Source organism: Leptosomus discolor, chromosome 5, assembly GCF_034619465.1.
Source record: "Leptosomus discolor isolate bLepDis1 chromosome 5, bLepDis1.hap2, whole genome shotgun sequence".
Lineage (NCBI taxonomy): Eukaryota > Metazoa > Chordata > Aves > Leptosomiformes > Leptosomidae > Leptosomus > Leptosomus discolor.
This window is the reverse complement of record NC_141395.1, coordinates 60,511,331-60,531,656: the sequence shown is the minus strand read 5'-3', so window position 1 is coordinate 60,531,656 and position 20,326 is coordinate 60,511,331. Positions and strand designations below refer to the sequence as shown.

The following is a 20,326-nucleotide window of genomic DNA, read 5'->3' as shown; positions in this document are numbered from 1 at the left end:
AAAATAGACCCCATGCTGTATGATTAGCTAGTGTAAGCCACATAAAAAATGCCCTAATTCAGCATAACCCCCACCCCAGTGAAATCAAAAGTTATATTCTTATTCACTTTAGCAGGTTTTGGTTTAAAAGCCTTAAACTATCATCAAAAGTGTTTTCTAGGGACAGTTTACCTTGAGAACAGCACAGAACCTCCCCATCAGAACATGATAACCCTCAGCATCCTCCTTCCCTCCTGCACCTACCTACTCCTTCCCTACTGCTGCTGCAACAGCTGCCATGCCACCCAGCACGACAACTCTGCAAGAGCCTGTACACACTAAAACTGCACTTGTATTGCAGCTTTCACTGCAGGGTTGGGGAAAAACCTCACCACCTAAAAATCATTAGGCCCATTATTTAAAATTTCCGTTTTAAAAGTACTTTCTATTTAAATTTTTACTATTTTATTGTTTTTCCTATTTACATTTTTACTTTCTCTAAGGTAGAAAAAGAATTTAAAATACAGTAGTTTCTTAGTGTAAAAAGTTTTCCATTTTTCATCTTCCTGGCTAGCAATAACGTGAAAAAAAAAGTGAGGTGTTTTATTCCATTTTATGAACCAAAATTATTTTTTTGTTAACTTTTCACAGGCTGCAGTGCTGGGGGCTATGGGAAGCTTTAACAACTTCTGAATAAAAATAATACGGAAATCATTGAAGAAAATTTTAGAGAATCTTCTTTGGATGTCCCACACCTGTCAGTGTTTAAGAGGCATTTGGACAATGCATTTAATACCATGTTTTAGCTTTTGGTCAGCCCTGAAGCGATCAGGCAGTCAGACTATACGATCATTGGACATCTCTTCCAACAGAACTAAACTAGTCTATTCTACGATATGCTATGCTATTCTGCTTCACCAGAATCACATTTCTCTCCATAATAACATTCTAAATAACTGGAACTCTTCCAAATGAATGAAACAATATGCATTCATAAATGTTTTCTTGCAAAGCAACCAAAATCTGTGGAGAGTTCTGAAAGATCTTCTGACTTCTACATGACAACTGAAGTTGGCACAGAGCTCTACTCCACTCTGTTATTAATATACAGGGGAAACAATGCAAGATACAATACCTTCTGTGCTTCATATATTGCCCATTGATATTTCTGATAAAGGCCTCAAGAGAAGACCAATACATGAAATTCAAAACTCTACTAAAGCCTATATGACCAATCAATGTAATTATCAGAACAGACTAGGACAGGGAATAGAATGAGAAATAAAATTATGGTGAGTCAGCTTAAATACAGCAGGAAGTGCCAGATTTATGGCTCTGGAATTCTCTGTTTTTCTTGTGGGGAAAAGAAAAAAAAAAGGAAAAAGAAAGCAGACTGAGCTCCCAAGCTGGGGATCCTGCCCCTTACAATGTAGGAAGCTTTTACAAGGTTATGTGGACTCCTTGGGGAAAAAAAGGGTAGTGAAGCATGCTTATGAGCTCCTTCCTTGAAGCTCACAGAAGGCCTTCACAAACACTTAAAGTAACTTAGCATTGCCTGTAATCGTTCTGTGTTCAAAGCTGACATATAAGCAACCCTAAAACCAGCCTCACAACAACTGTCTTAAGAATTTGCCATATTCATCCAGTCTGTGCCTGAGGGTTCTTAGTGTGAGCGAATTTCTCATTCAGTCCTGCTGTCTCCATGTCAATCTGTCACTTTATCCTCCTCCATATAATACTGGTTTTTACTGGTTTTGACCAATTTCATCTATATTGACAGAGGGGTATAAATACCAAATTTAATTAAGTTCCTATGGATCTTTGAAAATGGATACTGCACAGAAGAAAGAGGTACAAATCAGAACCCCCTTAATGAAAAAGAAACATTATCAAGCAAAAATTTGGGGCTAATCCACATGTGCACAAGTCCACAGTTGCCACAGCAAACATGGTCTCTTCCCATGTGAAAGTATTGTAAAACATGAGAAGAATGTGGGATTATTTCAGGAAAGAATGGAACAGAAGAAATGTCGGAGACCAAAGGCAGATGTAATAGAAACTGGGTTTTTTAGTACTACTCTCAAGAAACATCCTGAAGGATTTTTGTTTCTCTCCATCATGGTACTGGATTTATTTTCTTTAACAATGTGTGTTTCATTTTCTAAACATAACTAAAAGATAATTAGATGAACCAATTTTCAAAGAGATTCACATAATTAAAACTGCAGGAACTGCAAAAAGTCCCACGTGAAATGCACTGCAAAATGTAAGCTTGTAAAAACTGTACATTATTAATTTATTTATATTTAATTAAGGCAAATTTCTCAGATATAGCAACAGGATTTGTACCTGGGGATTTAAATCAATATGTAACTATAAAAATATGTATCAGTATAAATACTGGTTTTGCTAGTACTTCACTTACCCCACATCTGTATTCTAAAAATACTTACACTAGTTCTGTAATACACCAGTTCCTTTTAATATAGCTTAAGCAAAACAGCATTTTCCTAGTATAGTTAATAAAGCTCACTACAGTTTACCTACCAAAGCTCTACCTAAAATAAAGGCAGGCAAAGCAAGTATAGTGTTACAATACTGCTCCAATATCAATACTGAGATGTTAAGAATAGAGAAAGAAAGCCAACAAAAGACCTATGAGTGAAAAGCAGACAAGAAAAGCCAAGGAACATTTAAACTATTTAGCATTTGCATGATAGGCAGCAAAAGCACAACGATAAAATATAGAATTAAATTCTGCATGTATGCGAAAGCATAAGCATTTCTGGCATGCTGAAAATTTACCTGAATTATATGAATATAAGCCTTTATCTGGAAAACAAATATTGAAATGAAGTAGTGTCAGGGAAAAATACATGAATCAATACATGTAACAGGGATGGTTAGAACCTTAAACATCATTATAATTGCTGCTAGAAACTGAAGAGTTTGATATTGTAGGCCACATTCATTCAAAACAATAAAACTCAAGCAGCTAGAAGAAATTAAACCACAAAAATGCCAAGCACTTCTGGATCAACATTTATACTCAGTAGTCACAGAGGACTAGTAGAGCTATTCCAGTCATTTCTAATTCTGAAATACAACCGCACATTTACTACAAGTGTTTAACTTTTTAAGGGCAAAATGTATATTCAACTAGGCATACAACACGAGGTGCTACCCTTAAAGTTACTGCACACTGCTGTTGGCACCTCAGCAGGAAGTTATTAGCAAAACTTTCCCGAGATGTAGCTATGAATCCTACTCTAAATTTAACAGACTCAGAAGTGATTTTTCAGTCAATCTTCTGTCTCCAGCTAGGTCTTGATTTGGTAAATGCATACACACAAGTCTACCTTATCTACCTATCATTGTTACCAGTGAATTTAGGAATCTCAACATGAGCACGATGATTAAATACTTGCAATATCTGATTTGTTGATTGCATTCCTTAGGTCTGTCTGTTTTATGTATTTTACTTTTCCATACAAACATACCAGTTTTGGCAATATAATAGTATGCAAAGATCATGATAATTATGGAATTGTGAATTGTTTACTTTGCATTTGCAGATTTTGAAAATGTGACTTCAATAAGGTAATACGAAGAAGCCAGAAAGTCAGAATAACATGAATAGTATCTTGCCATTAGCAAGACATTACGAATGTTTTTATTGCTTATAGTTGAACAGCTCACAGACACCATCTTAAATAATAAATGATGCACCTCAGATGACAAGATAAGACAGTGTTAGAGGAAAAATGAAAATTTCAATTTCTTGCCAATTGGTGCTGTTAGGGATTCATTGGATGACTAGGTACCTTCTGGCAAGTCACACTTCTTCTGACAGCCAGGTACTAACTGTTTTAATATGTAGGCCATATCACTAAATCATATACTACTTACAATTTCTAACTCTCTGTATTTTCAAAAAACATAATTAATTTTTATGGCCCAGCTCCAGAATTACATTAGGCTCTACAATTTTCAGTGAAAAATTAGGGGGGGGGGGTGTCATTCAGCATAATTTACAAACTTTTAGATGAGAGCTTTACTGCATAACTTCTCTAATATTTGTATTCCTTGGTATTAAGCTCTTCCAATTATGAATTTCATTAGAAACTGGCTCTTTTTTTTCCTACAAAATTATGAAAAATGTAGTATGCGGAAGTTTTCTAGCTTACTCCGGCAACATCTGAAAGTCACCAAAGGTTCAAGTGCCATCCAAAACCAAAAAAAAAAACCCAGAAAAAATCAACACAATCTAGAAATTATTTACATAATTAAAAATTATGGACTTTCTGAATTTAACTTCTGGAAAGATCTGTAAAAGGGTAGGTCTTCTAGAAGAGCACAAGAGTATAAAAATACTGGGATTATAATGGGAGTGAGGACTAAGAAAGCCATGTTTGCTCCTGTATGATTACAACACAGAAAGGAAAAAGTCAGAACAGTATTAAACCCATCTGAAAACTTCATTAGAACCATCACACTGTTATATGATAGTTTATTATGCTTCAACAATTAAAAAAAAATACACACTACCTTTAGCCAGAAAAGGAAGCTACTGTATGGACCTATGTGCTTTAAGAACCTTTTTAAAGGTCAACTGACTTGCTCTTTATGGACTGCCTAGCAAGGTTACTTTAGCTATCCACTGAGTTATTTTAACAAAGAATATTGCTTTTTTGTCATCATTACATGACAGAATAGTAGTTCAATAACATGATTCTATCAAGTAACCAGAATAACAATGCTATAAATAATAAAATTCCCTTAAACTGCTTCAAAAGATGATTTTACATATTTTTGTAGTTTAATTACAATTCAGTAAATTTATTTTAAAATTTTCAAACAGCACAGAATTAATATATTAAATATTTTTTTAATTAGGAAAAATAAAAATATTCTGATAGTTTAAGGCCTTTTCAGACACCCCTGTATCATGCTAAATACCTTTTAATTAAAGTATTTAATAAACCATAGATGTACAATAAATATAACAAATAAATCAAAGATGTATAATAAATACAATACTGATATATATACATCTGTATTCTATGAACAAAAATTCAATGCATGCAAACAAAGATAACATGCCCAACGCCTGGGCTCCATAAAAGAAAGAGAAAAATTAAGGATGAAGCATGAAAGAGAAAAATAAGTGTTATTATTGCTCTCTAGGATAAAATTCTTATAATACATTCATCATTCACAGTCTGTGCCACTGACCATAAAATGCTCCATATTATAATTTGAAAAAAAGTCACTGATGTATGTTTACATTGAGTACAACTCATTTGCTAGTCAACAGCATTATTATAATTCCCTCAAGTAAGATTCAGTGACATTGATTTAAAATTATCGTAATGACTTACTATATTCATAACAAACCAAAAAGAAATTGCTGAGACAGAAAGAACCTGATTCTACAATAAAAGGAGACTCCACAGAGTTCCAAGAAAGTCAATAGCTTTCATTGGAAGACTGACATTTAAAACGCAGGGACTCAGATTTCACAGGGTTAAGTTTCAGACATGTTGTAATTAATTATTATTAAACTTTAATGATTTTGGTACTACCGCCTGTATCTTTTAATGTTCTACAATATAGATTTGAAAATTTCAACATTTAAATAATGGAGGAGAGGGCTTGAGTTAACAGTTAAAACATTCAACTCATCTTTGATTTGACAGTACAGCCACGGAACTTTAAAAAAATAAACAAGCCTAAGCACCCACCAATGACAAGGTCATCCAAAAATGTTTTTCAAAAATTAATAAGGAATGGGTCCTTTATTTGTTAATTCAGTCTATCAATTTGTTTTTTTCTAGTCACATGTAATAATTTTTAGCATATTAAAGTCTCAGCATTGACCCAGAAAATATAGTCTGACTTAGGAAAATGTACAAAGCCAACGAAAGAAGATGATAAAAACTTTTCATGTGATTCAAAACACATTTCTTATGCATTAAAGAATTTTTTATTCCCATCTGAGCGAATAAGTAAAATTTGGAAAAGAAATGTTATATATAGGTTTTTGCACACTATATACAGATATTTTTTATAAAACATAACCATACTCCATTTTTGTCCCCACAGTTTAAATACTCATTACTGTAATTTCTCCCCCTCCAGATTTTTTTTATATGCCTTAAGAATCATGAAACTCAGTGAATGGAGTCATCTATTACTATCATTCTAAAAGTAATGAATGTCAAATTCCATTTAAAGGAAAGCTACTTTGCAGTCTAATTTACAATTATTTTGATCCTTCTGATTTTTCTGGTGATTTTTCTGCAGCCGCTCTGCGGAGAAGGAGCTGGGAGTTGTGGTAGAGAGCAAGTTGGCCATGAGCCAGCAATGTGCCCTCGAGACCAAGAAGCCAATGGTAGCCTGGGGTGCACTAAGAAGAGTGCGGCCAGCAGGTCAAGGCAGGTTCTCTTCCCTCTCTACTCTGCCCTGGTGAGGCCACATCTGCAGTGCTGTGCCAGGTTCTGGGCTCCTCAGTTCAAGAGAGATAAGGAACTACTGGAAAGAGTCCAGCAGAGGGCCAAGAGGATGATGAGGGGACTGGAGCATCTCCTACGAGGAAGGGCTGAGAGACCTGGGGCTCTTTAGCCTGCAGAAGAGAAGACTGAGAGGGGCTCTTATCAATGCTTATAAATATCTAAAGGGTGGGTGTCAAGAGGATGGGGCCAGGCTCTTTTCAGTGGTGTCCAGTGACAGGACACAGGTCAATGGGCACAAACTGGAGCACAGGAAGTTCCACCTAAACATGAGGAAAAACTTCTTTACTCTGACGGTGACAGAGCACTGCAACAGGCTGCCCAGGGAGGTTGTGGACTCTCCTTCCCTGGGGATATGCAAAACCCACCTGGATGCAGTCCTGTGCAACCTGCTCTAGGAGAACCTGCTTTAGCAGGGAGGTTGAAGTAGATGATCTCCAGAGGTCCCTTCCAATGCCTACCATTCTGTGATTCTGTGTTCTATTCTTGAAAAAAATACAATTTGATCCACCATTTTGGACTTCTATATGTTGATTTCCAAACACTGACATTTCTAAAATCTTTTGGACCTTTTTTTCAGCAAAGTTTCTCTCACTTATATTTACTACTTTTTCCTTAACTGAGGATGCTCAAAGTACAAAACTTCACTTTTCTTTTTCAAACTCTATTGTGCATTCTCATGGCAACTAAAAGCTCTCCTTCCACCGCTGTGCATACCTATGCTGTAACTAGAGATCTGGTTTTACGGTTATATTCTCATTTCCTCCCTTGTTTGGGAATTTATCTGTTATCTACACTGTACACCCACTCTCTGAGGTATGCATATCAATAATTCAGACAGCTTGGATTTAAAGCTGCAAAATCTGACTTAGAAAAGTAGTGTCAGTTACTTTTGAATCCTAAGTAGCAGGGAAATTCTTAAAATACTTGAAGTAAAACATAATCTGCTTCTAAAATGAATTCAGAGTGAGTACAAAACTAAAAACATTTGTTGTTTTTCAAAATGCACAATAATCCAGTATTCTTTATCAAATAAACAGCACAAGCTCACACTGCACAGATGCACACATTACATGGACGTAACTGTAAAAGACTATGTAAGAATGTCTGAGATCCAATTTGATGTCTGTTAGCTCTGTTCTGGGCTACATGGAGAGGAAGTAATTTTTGATTTGCAATTCCATGGTATAAACCCTGCTTGATTTCTGTATCAGCTCTCAGTAGTAATGCTAACAATAACTTCCATCCCATTGATCCTAACTCTGAACACAACATTCAAACCACATTCAATTTTCAATGTAGTCTGTAGTAAGCCTCTTACCTAAGGTGGGATGGAACAATAATACTGTGGTGTAACCAACAACAGGAATTCCCAAACATTTTTTAAAATAATCTTTAATTTTCTGTTTACAGAAATTTTAATTTTCTGCCTTTTCAGAGGCAATATTAAAAGAATTTCAGTTTGTCTGTAATTCCAGTTAATGCTATCTGGAATTCTTAACATATGGCTGATTTTATGTCAAATATTAGAGAAAATTAATCCATTTTAAAAATGCAAAATTTCCGCACGATAAGTAAAACAGACCTACTCATTGCCTCACATTTCACATAAGAAAAAGCTTAAAATAAACTCATTGGATAAAAACCAGTCAGTTTATGAAAATCTGAAATATAATTAGCTGAAAGACCTAGTAAGTCGCAATCTTATTTTCTGTATTAGTTTCAGTTTCTAAGTAGATGTCTTTCAAAAAATACTAAGGAAAAAGCATTGTAATGATCCTTCATCGCTAGGAAGTTAATGGATTGTATGGATCAGAGGACTGAGCAAGAGAAGGTGGACAGCTGGCTTAGAACAGTCTGTACCACAACATAATGCCCATTTAAAGATATTGAGATATATATATATGTAGACACTAAGCTACTGTCTCTGAAAGCTGGTTCCTAAAAAGAATGGTATATGAGGCTCTGTGGGAAGCTTGCACTTTGCTACTGGCTATCTGTAAATATAGGAGTTCAGTCTTCAGGGCTGACACTTTGCTCTTCTTCAAGAACACTACAATTCGGTGATATTAAAAAGAGAATATAAGCAAGTGGTAAGTGTAGGTGGTTCTTTTGAACTACCTGTGGAGAATAACATTTAAGTATTGTCTTCAAATATACTCATTGGACATTTGGCATTCATGAAGGTAAGAAAGCTTGGACATGTAGATGTGTATTTATACAAACAACAACCAAGCTTGTAATTAAAAATATCTCTCTTGCTATTTCTCCCACTAACAATTTTTAGGAGGCAGGCAATAAAGTACTTCACATCGTACTCACTATTTCTATACATACAAGCATCACAGAAATGAACAAAAGGTGGGAGGACTGAACTGCTGAGATTTTGCGGCCCCAGAAATTGAAATCAGCCTACTGTGTAACAGCACAGTAAGTGTTCTAAGCTGTACTTTGAAAAAGATAGACAAACTTGCTAGATATGCCTTGCCTTCATTTCTGGAGGTGTTTTTCATATTGTCATAATGTGCTAATGGATAACATCCTCTGTTCCATCATATACAAGATTCATTATTGAAAGATATAAAAAGAGCTTCAGACACAAGAAACTAAGATACTAATTTTAACTTAATAGTCTTTCAAAACCTCAAAAAAAAAAAAAAAGAAAATAACTGGACTTCTGTATTTTATTAATATATTATAAATATTTTGCTTAGCAAACAGTCATGAGATGTGCTGTCTGCCCTTCACCAGTCCCCTGGTGATGACGTTTAGGTTGGGAAGGGCTTTTTTGGAGGCCATATGGTGCAACACCTGTTTCAGGCTAGGATAACTCACATTGCATTGCTTACGGCCTTGTCCAATTGAGTTCTGGATATCTCCAATAAGATACTCCACCACCTCTCTGGACACCAAGAAATACTTTTATTTACATTTCAGAGGTGTGACAACAATTAAAAAAAACCTGTATTTTTTTAATTGCTGAATGGGTAGTACTACCGGAACTCTGACCGGATGCTAAATTTCCATCTGGATGCACTTCCAGTCCCCAAAAAGGAGGGACTTTAATTCCAAGAGACCTTGTTCTGTACATGTAAAACTATCTCTAGTCAAGAGTTTAAACCGAAAATTATTTATGACACACAAAGATCCATGAAGTACATATATTCTCAGGACATTAGAGAAAATCCATCCTTATGGGATTCCAGTCTCAGTACAAAAGCAAATAGTATACTTTATTGCAGGAGTATGTGAATTCTCCAGCAATCACAGTGCATGTCTGACACTGCTTATTTGGTTGAAGTTTTTAGAACCTCAGGTTGTCAAAATACCACTCTAGGAGCAGTCAGTCTAAATCATCTTCATGGAAAAGCAGGACTTCTACAGCGAATCTTAGTGTTTCACTAAACTAGAATTTTTGATAAGTCCTTCCCTCTGCGTTTCCAGACAAGCATATAAGAATGTTCAGTTGAGCCCATGTATTAGTATTAGTATTTATTATTAGTAGTATTATACTATTTAAAAAATGTACCGATTTTCAAATTTTGAGTCAGTATCATTGTACAAATCTTCAGTCAAGTATTGCCACAACCTTTTCCAAAACAAAGCAGTTACTGTTTTATTCATTTTTCATGGCAGTTATTTATTGCACAGACAGGAATTACTGTAAACAAACAGGGTTTGTTTGCAGGACTGCATATTTCCTGAAAACCAGAATTTCACTAACTTCACATGCAAAGGGATACTGAAATGCCCGGCTGGTCTGTAAAAGTAATTTTACATGGAAAACATAACTTCCTAAAATGTGTTGCAAGATGGCAGAAAAGACAGAAGAAAAATAATTCAAAAACTTTACTTAAACAACAGTCATGGCACTTGAGAAGACAGAAGAGGACTGAAGTGAAACAGAACTCTTTACCTGTTAACTGTCATTTCTTTCCTCCTTTTGTGGAAAAGTATAATCTTACAGCCTGAAGGGTATGAACTGTAACTCTCTGTTACTGTATCTATCTCAGAATATTATGATATGGAGCATTTTAATCCTTCTCACCATCCAGTGCACAGACACAAAAACTGTCAACTACTTGAAATCCTTATATACAAGGGATTATTTAATAGAGAATCCACATAGAACACATGAAATATCCAAGCTTTTTTGCGTCACTTCACATGCACGTTTCTGTGAGTTTGTGTGTAACATATGCATGCACACACACACTCACATACAAGGACTCAAAAAACCCCAAAGAATTCTTAGTAATAGTTGTAGGGTTGTTGGGGTTTCTTTTTGTATCAGTATCAACTGATATTTTATAAAGTTAATAGCTTTAAATCACTGACAGTACTGAACAGTTAAACTAGAGAAACAATGAAGTATTAAGGAAAGAGATTTTCAGCCTTTACTGTCTTATTCTTATGTATCTATTTTTATTAGCACATTTTATATACTCTATTTTCAAAATATCTACTGATAACATCAAACTACTGTGGATCAAGTACACCAAACTCTACAAAATAGAATTTGAAGAGAAATTCCACTAGTGAATGTAACCACGTAAAATAGTATCAAAACAATGCAATAGGCCATGGTATTAATTTAGCTACATATGATGTTAGATACAGGTCACTTTACCTTTAATAAGTATAAGCTAAAGAAAAAGGTCTTGCACATTCACTTTTAGTTAAACAATGAAATTATATACATAATATAGGAAATATTAAAGATAAAAAAGCACATTGCAAAAGACCAATAAAATTTGCTCAAGCTCCGGATCTGAATTAGGTAATCTCATAAGAAAAAAATGACATATTGCACAGTGTTCAATATGACTATTTGTAGCACATCAGACTCATCATAAATGACTTCATTCATAACAGCTATAAATGAACATGGAAATTCCATCAGCTTCCCATCTACAAGAATTTAATATATTTTTTACATTAGTTCAAATGAGCTATACACAGTGTGTAAAAATAACAACCTACTTTGTAACCTCCGTGTGGGGCTCTCGCCATGGAGTTGTCTGCGTGGCAAATATGGTGAGGGGTGGGGAAGTGGCAATGAAGAGACATCATGCGTTTGAAGTTTGTACCAGTGAGGTTCATCATCTAGTAACGCTGTTTCTAATTCAATAAGAATCTAAAAAAGAAAAAATGGTTAAAAGTAGGAAACCATTACATAACAGAATATTTTAAAACAGGTATGTCCATCAATTTTATTCTATTATTCTCTTATTGCGAAGGACTTTGCCTGAAGTTTTATAAAAGTATCACGTTTAATACAAAAGGAGTTCCTGTGCCTTTTACAACACTAAATATATGACAAATCTTTCACAAAACCTTTATTATCTTATGACAACCTTTACAGCATTTAAATATCTTGTAGCAAGTTCGTCAGCAACTTCCAGCATTTTGGTAAAATACAACTACAGGTAATATGGATTTTAATAAACAATTCTAAAAGAAATTGAGATATCATGTGCATGCTGCCACTAAAACAGAGCAAACACAGAGAGAATCTTATATCAATACTATGTGCTAAATGCAAGATCACCATCAGTTTACTACTAAGTAAAATAAGGACAACAATTTAAAACAGTTTTGCTTTGCTATATTTAATAATTTTTTCAAAAATACTTTATCTTGATATGAATATGTGAGCAACTATATTCTATAGTAACCACCAAGAATTGTATACCTCTCCTAAAAATTCGCTTTCTTCCTCTCGAACTCGTGCTTGGTCCCAAAGAGTAATTTCTAACATTCGTTCTCTAAACTCTCTCCGATGTACTGGAGAATAAATGAATGTCTGATTCCACTTAGGTTCCAAGGTTTTCTTTACTGTTTTTGTTCTTCTTTTATTTTTATCACTGGAAAAAAACCCAACAATTAAATATTAAAAATGTTCAAAAGACCATTATACTGTAATAAGTAGTAACTCTTAAATCAGCAGTACATTTTGTAGTATTATAGGCACTATAATCTATGTCAGGATTAGTCCTTTATGATAAAATAAAGTTCAGCACATATATTGAGGATAATTCATAACTTCATATTAAGAACAAAAGTTAGGTGATTTCCAATTCATGTGCCAATTCCAATTTTAAGACGTTCCCTGAAGAACAGAAATTTTTTAATATGTTTATGTTTAATATGGTTGTGTTTAACCCGGTTTTGTGAAGCAAAATATACTTCTGTAAATGGGATCTCCACGAGGCACAGTCTGACAGTAGAACACGTATGCAGACAGCATTGGCCATATCAAAAATCTATATTTGAGATAAATGAGCCAGCTGATTCACTCAAGTTTCCAGTCCTACACCATCTGACTCTTAAACTGCAGAGCAAGAGAGCAGCTGGCCCACATGAAGAAATGATCAGGTGGCTGCGGGCAGTGCAGGGCCTTCTCCATGGTGTTTTCCTGAATAAGGGCTCCACAGCTGAGAAACCAGAAGCCCTTAGAATTAGTTACATGTCTTTTTCCAGCAGCACTGGAAGGAATAGTGTTCTCAAAACAGTGCCCCCAAATCTTTTGGGTTACCCCAAGGAGTCACCCAGGCTGAAGGTGGATCTCCACTACAAGGTTGGGCTTATGTTTTGAAGCCAAATGAGGTCTCCATGCAAGGCAACCATGGAATCCCCTGGCTCTGGCTCCAGGGTGTTGTTGAAAGCAATGTGTTTTGCAGAATATTTCTGCCTGAAAGAATTAATATTTTCTGATGGAAACCAGTTTCCTTGAAAAACACCCATGTTCCTTCTACTGAGAATACTGACAAGAGTTCTCATGACAATGCTTAATTTAAACCTGCCAATTGCTGCATAACGCAGCTGTGGTGGTAATTTATGTGGATCTTTTAATATGGCAATGCAGATATTGTCCATTTGCTAAGACTGGCAACTGTAATACAATTATTGTATCTCTGAACTGTTATTTAGAAGCTGGATCAAAATATTACCTAAGAAATAATATTTTAGACATACTGTTAAAACAAATAATGTAATTATTTCTATTATACTAAAGATTTGTTTACCCTTGAGAACTGAAGTAAGTTACATTGGACAAGCTTTTCCAGTGAAATTTGTTTAATCAGTATCTTCATCTAATTAAACGCTTGACTTAATTTAAGTGTATTTTACCTCTAGCACATTTCCTACTACACGAGATATATATTGTTGCTTACTTAGTTTTTACCACTAAGGAAAGGAAAATTAATTTGCATGTCAGAATAAAAACACAATTCAATAAGACAAATTGCTGATTCTTACATAAATGATAGAAAACACACACAATAATTAAAGAAAAAATTCTGAATACTTCACATAAATGGGAAACATTTATACATATAAATGTACAGCATAATAAAATTTAATGTTATGTAACTTTCCTATCTGTATATTTAAAACAATTTAATTAAATATTTTCCTTCTATGTATTTTTAGTTATTATATCTTACATTGTGAAGCATTCTGAACCAGACATTTGGTAGCTTTATTAATCTTGAAAAAGCACATAAGATAATTTAAGCAGACCTGATTCTCTGTTTAGGACAGCTTCAGCATCTCTAAACACACTACAGCAATTTGAACAAACTAAGAACCAAGTCCAATCGTCCAAATATTGGTGAGCCCAAGACAATCCATCCAAAAACTTTTTGTCATCAATGATACAGCAAATTATGTAGCCAAAGAAAATTTCCTGGTTAACATATGTGTACAATGAAAGTAGAAAACCAGTGCCTTCCAAAATACTGAACAGCTTTAATTGCTGCTGAAGTCAATTGGTCCTGGAGATAGTTAGCTTCTTCCCAGTTTAGCTATTAGGAAAAGCAAAAGATGTAAAAATATAAACTGTAAAGTTACATCCTATTCTACAGATTGAGCAATCCACTAGTCGATCTTTTATATACTGAGTTAGGTTAAATCTTTGAATTATTTGGTTGATACACCAAAAAATAAAGCTAAACATGTTACTTTACTGACACAACCTGCGGAAATACCAACAAAAGTATCAATTTGGAAAACGTTATTGCCTTTGCTATTCTTCCCTCCATCTAAGTTGACATGGCAGAAAATCATGGAAAAAATGAAGGAACTATTCAAGAATAAGGGTCCCTACCACAGTTTAATTTTCCCTAAACGCATATATAATGCCAGTCTAGATTAATATCAGTCCTGTGCTTTAGGGGAAGTTTTCAGGGAGATCTCAACTGAGTCCCCTTTAGCCTTAACTCACTTACACTGTGATATGAAAACTACAGGTTTCCAGACGCCAAATCTATTCTTGCTTTGTTGTGTAAATGTGGGTCAAACCAAACTGCTGGACTGATCAGTCCAGAAATATATGAACCTAACTTTGTAGCATTTTCTTTGGACTAGACAGGAATAACTGTCATAGGAAATAAGGGCATTATAAAACACGAACAACGTTCTTTGCAAATAACAGATACCCACGTAATGACATATGTTTACCTTTCCTTTTCTATTTGGTATTGAATAAAATATCCAGTGAAAATGAGTTTGTGTTTAGCATTCAAAGACACGTTGCTGTTACACAGCATGTTCAATAAAGAAACTCCAAACCGTAAGATTTTTCCATATACGTATGACCAGTAAAGTCATCTGTGCGTGTCATCTCAGTATCAGACTAATTCTTACTCAAATGTTTCTTATCTTTGTGTTCACCCTACCTTCTATCTGGAAGAAAGTAAATTTTAACATAAGGATTCCTTGGCCTCCCATCTTCCCTTGAAGGAAGATCCTTTGCTCCCAATATTGTCACTATTAACTGATGACCAACCTTGTCATACCACAGTTTTATCTGTAATGAGAAAATAGTAATTAGTGAACTCATTTCCAGAACAAAGCAGCATATTAATCCTTAAAACTAATTTTGCTTATAGGCTTCTATTAAACAGAAAATATCATGTTCTACTTTATAACAAAGCATAAAAATAAATTAATACTATAATAGCTTCAGTATGTACCAGGAGTCACTAGTTTTTAACAACTCTGTACAATAAGTACATTATTTCATACTAATTGTTTTTCACGTGGTGCTTTGGTTAGGATTATTTTATCTTGGCAGTGATATTGTATTACTTGCATTACTGATGTATGGTATTCATATATATACATTTCTAAGGAGTTTACGCACAATGAATGAATGAATTTTTCATGTCATGTTGTGCTGGAAAGACTATGGGATAAGACCATAAATATTTCAAATCTTTAACTGTTTTTCAAGATGCAGAGCCTCATGCTGAAATTGTATAAGCCCTCAAGAAACTGTGAGAGAGGGAAGCTCAGTAGTCCAACCCTCTTCACAGTCCTCTCAGCAACAACAAGGCAAAAACTACTGTTACTCATCTGTAGAAACTATTATTAGTCTTAGATTTGGTCTGCTATCCTTTTTTACTACAGTCATTAGAAGTTGCTATTTAGCTCTTTCAGATTGAATACAACTGCTGCAAATACATTATTCAAGGAGAGGATACACCTACTTTAGAGCAGTCACTGTGGAACGAGGAAATGGTGCAGCAAGGACAAAACAAAGCTTTCCAAATAGCCAGGGAGTCATTACATGGTGGTACCACTGCAGTGTCATTAACTACAGCTGACAGAGGCTCTCTTCATGGGGAGTTTGCCAGAGGACAAACTAGGACATTTAAAGGAAAGACGGACCCTGTCTGAACTTAATGGAATCAAAGAGGATAATTCAAAAATCCACACCTAACCAAGCAGTGCACCTTTAGGCATGAATATACGCTGGCTAAGGTAAACATAACCAGTGGAAAGCGCACTTTCTATGGAGCGCATCTCACATCATTTCAGAGACAGGGTCTCCATCTGCTGTCATAGCTCCTCATCTTCGGTCTTTCAGTCACATAAAGAAAGGGTTTGATGCAATTCTCAAGACTTTTGACCCACTAACAGGAGGCTGACTTACCTTCCTGCCATTCATAATACTTCAGTGAGATTACGCTAAGACCAACCAACTCAATCAGTGGTGGCAGTGAACATCTTTCTTCTCCATTACTTTAGATATTGCAGCTCCTATAGCCGCCAACCAGCAGTGTTCAAATAGACAGTAAAATGGGAGGATAGCTGTCCTCTATTATCATGCCATTGGCCATACTAATGACTTTATAGGTTTCTTGTACCAACAGTTAAAGGGCTCTGTGGCTACTAAAGCAGAAAATTGTGTGAGAGAAATTATCCTTAATACGTCAGATTTAAAGAGTTCTAGATGCTGTTCCCACATTCCAGCAAAGCAAGTGGCTTTGTCAGTATTTTTACTAAACTGAGAATTGCCTGGACTACTGGGTACCTTCATTCAGCTACGGATCCCAAGCAGAAAGCTTTGCACTAACTGTATGAATCCAAAGCAAAGCTTTAATGACCTCTGAAGTGCAAGTCAACTTAAATGTTCTCTGACACTAGATGTATCCACCCACAGGCTTCCTTGGGAGTCCTTGGGCAAAGGACAGACTTCACTAGTCCCACACCTCAAGGGGATTAGCACTGAAGACAGTCTTTTTCGTTTGCTTTTTTGGGAAAAATTATCCTTGCTTAAGCAGAATGCAGCATATTTGTGATCCACACACTATAACAAACTGTGACTGAGTAAAGGTGAGATAATCTAGACATGGGTGCTAAAAATACAACCAGAATTATGTGTTCATGTTCAGACTAAATATTTCTTTGCTATATATGTTTCTGACTGAATTTTTGCAGGAAAGCTTCAGTCAAAATATTTGGAGAATTACTCTAAGCAGAAAGTTAAATCATCTGACACCATTTCTTTGGGATGCTCTAACATCTGTGTTTTGGGACAAGAACTCAAAATTTGCATTGACTTATACCTTCTACTTTTTTCTTGATGCTCTGAAAAAAATCAGAAAAACTTGTACATAATGGGCGTATTTTCCCTGTAATTCAGCTTGTTACAGGAAAGGTGAGGAGGCAGAATTATGACCAGAAGGCACTCTCTCCCATGTTCACACTGCTAGCACTCCAATATATAGCACAGGCTCTTGTAACCCAAGAAGTCATTTGACTTGCATACAAAGAGAAGAAAGGATGAAACTGGGAGTGAGAGAATGGACAAAGTACCCCATGGAGGGGAGGATGGGATTGCATTCTCATGGGGTTAGAAGAACAGACAAATCAGAAACTGCTTTAGGATTACTGGGAAAGTAAAGGAAACAGAATACTTCTTGGTGAAAGACAGCAAGAACGGAGCCACTAATGTCAGGGACCATAGAAGAACAGAGGGGCAAAAAGAGACTGAATGAGAGAAATGGAATGAGGTGACAAAAGAACCAGCCATTCTGTAACTGGCGCAAAATATTTTGCACACAGAGATTGAGATGAAAAAAATCTGAGAAGAAGTCAAGGCAGAAAATGGGAAAGGAAAATGAGAAACAAGGAGTTAGACTAGCACATCAAACATGGAAAAAGAGTTTGGGAATAGGACTGATCTAATTCTGACTCTCTTGTGCATAAGCATTATGAGAATATTTGGATGGTATGGTATTTTCCTACACGAAACTTTTTTTTCTAGTTACAAGGAAGACAGCCAGGTGTAGTCCAAGAGGAATGGATTCCATCCCTTCCTCTTTCCCAGAGCTCTTGTGTATTGAGGGGTGGATCCCTTAAAACATTTCAAAAGGTATTTACAAATCGCATGTTCTTCATTGTCTGGGAGCCTGGCAGGAGACCCTGGAGCTGATTTGTAGTGCTAAGTAAAGCTTTGGAATTGAAGTCTGAGGTGTGAATTATGCCTGGACAGAACCTGGTTGTCTCAGACTATGATCATAGTTTCTTAGTTCTTAATCAATAATGCAGGACAAACTTACCATGCCTCATAGAATACTATATATATTTTATGTTGTGAAATAAACATGGGACAGCACATATATAACAGAAAAGTTGATGAGGAAATTATTTTTTTCCTTTACAGCTTTGTTGAGTCATACACAGGAAAGATTCCTAACACTAAACAGTGAAGAACATTGAATTATTCAATCCATAGGGTGAAAGTCCCACAAGAATGTACAGGTGTGATGCTCAGCACTGAAAGACTTAAGCAGCTGACTAATAGAGCAGAATCTACAAATCCTCAATTCAGCATTTTTTTACACACGCAGGAATGGCACTTTTAAAAGCTTAGAACTTCTATGAAACTGCAATGATGCAATCCCAGTCTAAACGAAGGAAAGGGGAAACCTAAAATTACAACACGTAATATATACCACAGGAAAACCATGCTGGTTGATGCTAATGTGGAGGCTAACACCTGTATCAGATTTCTTGAATAGAGCTTTGTCTATCTAGACAATTTAGGATGTAGGCACCTAAAATTCACTTAGAAAGTGATTCAACACAAATGCTTTCTAAAGATCTTTCCACTTAGTGTTGAAGTCTTGGAAGCTTACTTGCCACACACTTTCTCGTATGCTTTCCTTCCCTAGGCTCCTTCCCTAGGCAGATGTGCACCTAAAATTCTTGACTAAACTTCAATTGTAACATACATTCAGGCAAACAGGGCATCTGAATCCAATGCATCCTGAAATTGTGAGATGGTCTGTTATCCACAGCGGTGCATTTGCTGCACTTCTTGAGACAGGCTTCCAGGTAAGACCACCTGCCACACAGTGCAAGAAACAAGAACTCTTCTGCAGTCAGGTGATGAAAGTAGTCATCAGGGAGCAACAGAGATGAAGGTCTGGTTCCAGATTTGTAGGATTCTTTCTGGTTTTTAACCAATAGTGGTCTAATACGCAATCAGTACACATTCTGAGTAGCAGGTCTGGAATCTGCTACACTAAAATTAAGCTTTCTTTAGTGTCACCACACACTTATATTCACAGCCACGCACCTCAGCTTCAGATGAGACCTTAGAGAAGAAAGGGACCTGCAATAGCTTGATATTAAAGGCACTTTTCTGGCAGGGCTTAAACCACAGATACCCTGTTTCTGGAATGAGCCTTTTACACATAGAGCAGTATATAAAAGCTGACCGCTGGTGTTGCATTCTCGGAAGTGAGGATGCAGGTATCTAGTATTGGTCCTCTGTCATCTCAGAAGACAACTCCTCCCTCTGGAGAATCAGCTTACCCTCTGGAGTAGCCTAAGTTTCAAATAGAGTTAATGGGGATAGGTGTCCTTTATTTGGGCTGGATCACTCCCTGCAGTTATTGACATAGATTTTTCCTTCAAATGCGCAAGTCTAAGCTCTTCCCCAAGGCACCTCAGACTTACTTGAAACTAGCGTAAGTTAAGTTATATAGATTAAAGACATAAATTCAGTTAACTAGATTTCATCCTTTTTCTTCTAGATCTCATCTTGACTAGAAATTTTATTCAGAGCACTGACTGAGATCAGAGTTATAGAAGAGAAGTAATCATATAATTAGGACCCATGCTTTAATATATATCCAAAAGGGAAATCATTTAAGAAAATCTAGATAATATTACTGACACTTCCTATGTTCCTATCTCATGAATGCTTGACTGTTTGCTTAACTATGCAATTCTGGTGTGGTTTTGTTTACAGCACATACAGGCACACCGTATCTTAAGTGAAAACATCAGGTTTCAAACCAGAGAATATTAGAAGTTTTTAATTCTTTGCTACACTTTATTTCTTTATTTGTTATAGGGGGGTTGCTTCATGAATCTCATGGAAAAGAGATAAAACTTGTTCCACTGGGAGAGACCACAAGCCCTGCAGCTTGATTTTTAGCGCCACAGCCTACAAAAACATCACTGGGTTTGAGACACAGCCAGCCAGGCATTTTTGTTCTGTTGTTCATTATAATGTTTCACGGAACCTA

General features: G+C 35.8%; 1 protein-coding gene across 39 annotated transcripts in view; it reads right to left on the bottom strand.

The window, feature by feature from the left end:
• RIMS2 (regulating synaptic membrane exocytosis 2) overlaps nucleotides 1–20,326 on the bottom strand; it is a 478,829-nt gene that overhangs the window by 186,705 nt on the left and 271,798 nt on the right. For 36 of the 39 annotated variants that reach the window (XM_086465565.1, XM_086465576.1, XM_086465572.1 and 33 more), the window contains 3 exons: nucleotides 15,176–15,306; nucleotides 12,187–12,358; nucleotides 11,475–11,628 (listed from right to left, as the gene is read on the bottom strand). In XM_086465565.1, the coding sequence (XP_086321691.1) occupies nucleotides 11,475–11,628; nucleotides 12,187–12,358; nucleotides 15,176–15,306 (457 nt within the window). Of the gene's footprint in view, nucleotides 1–2,784; nucleotides 2,812–11,474; nucleotides 11,629–12,186; nucleotides 12,359–15,175; nucleotides 15,307–20,326 lie in introns of all 39 variants that reach the window. The other 3 variants (XM_086465559.1, XM_086465562.1, XM_086465560.1) reach the window with 1 other exon arrangement.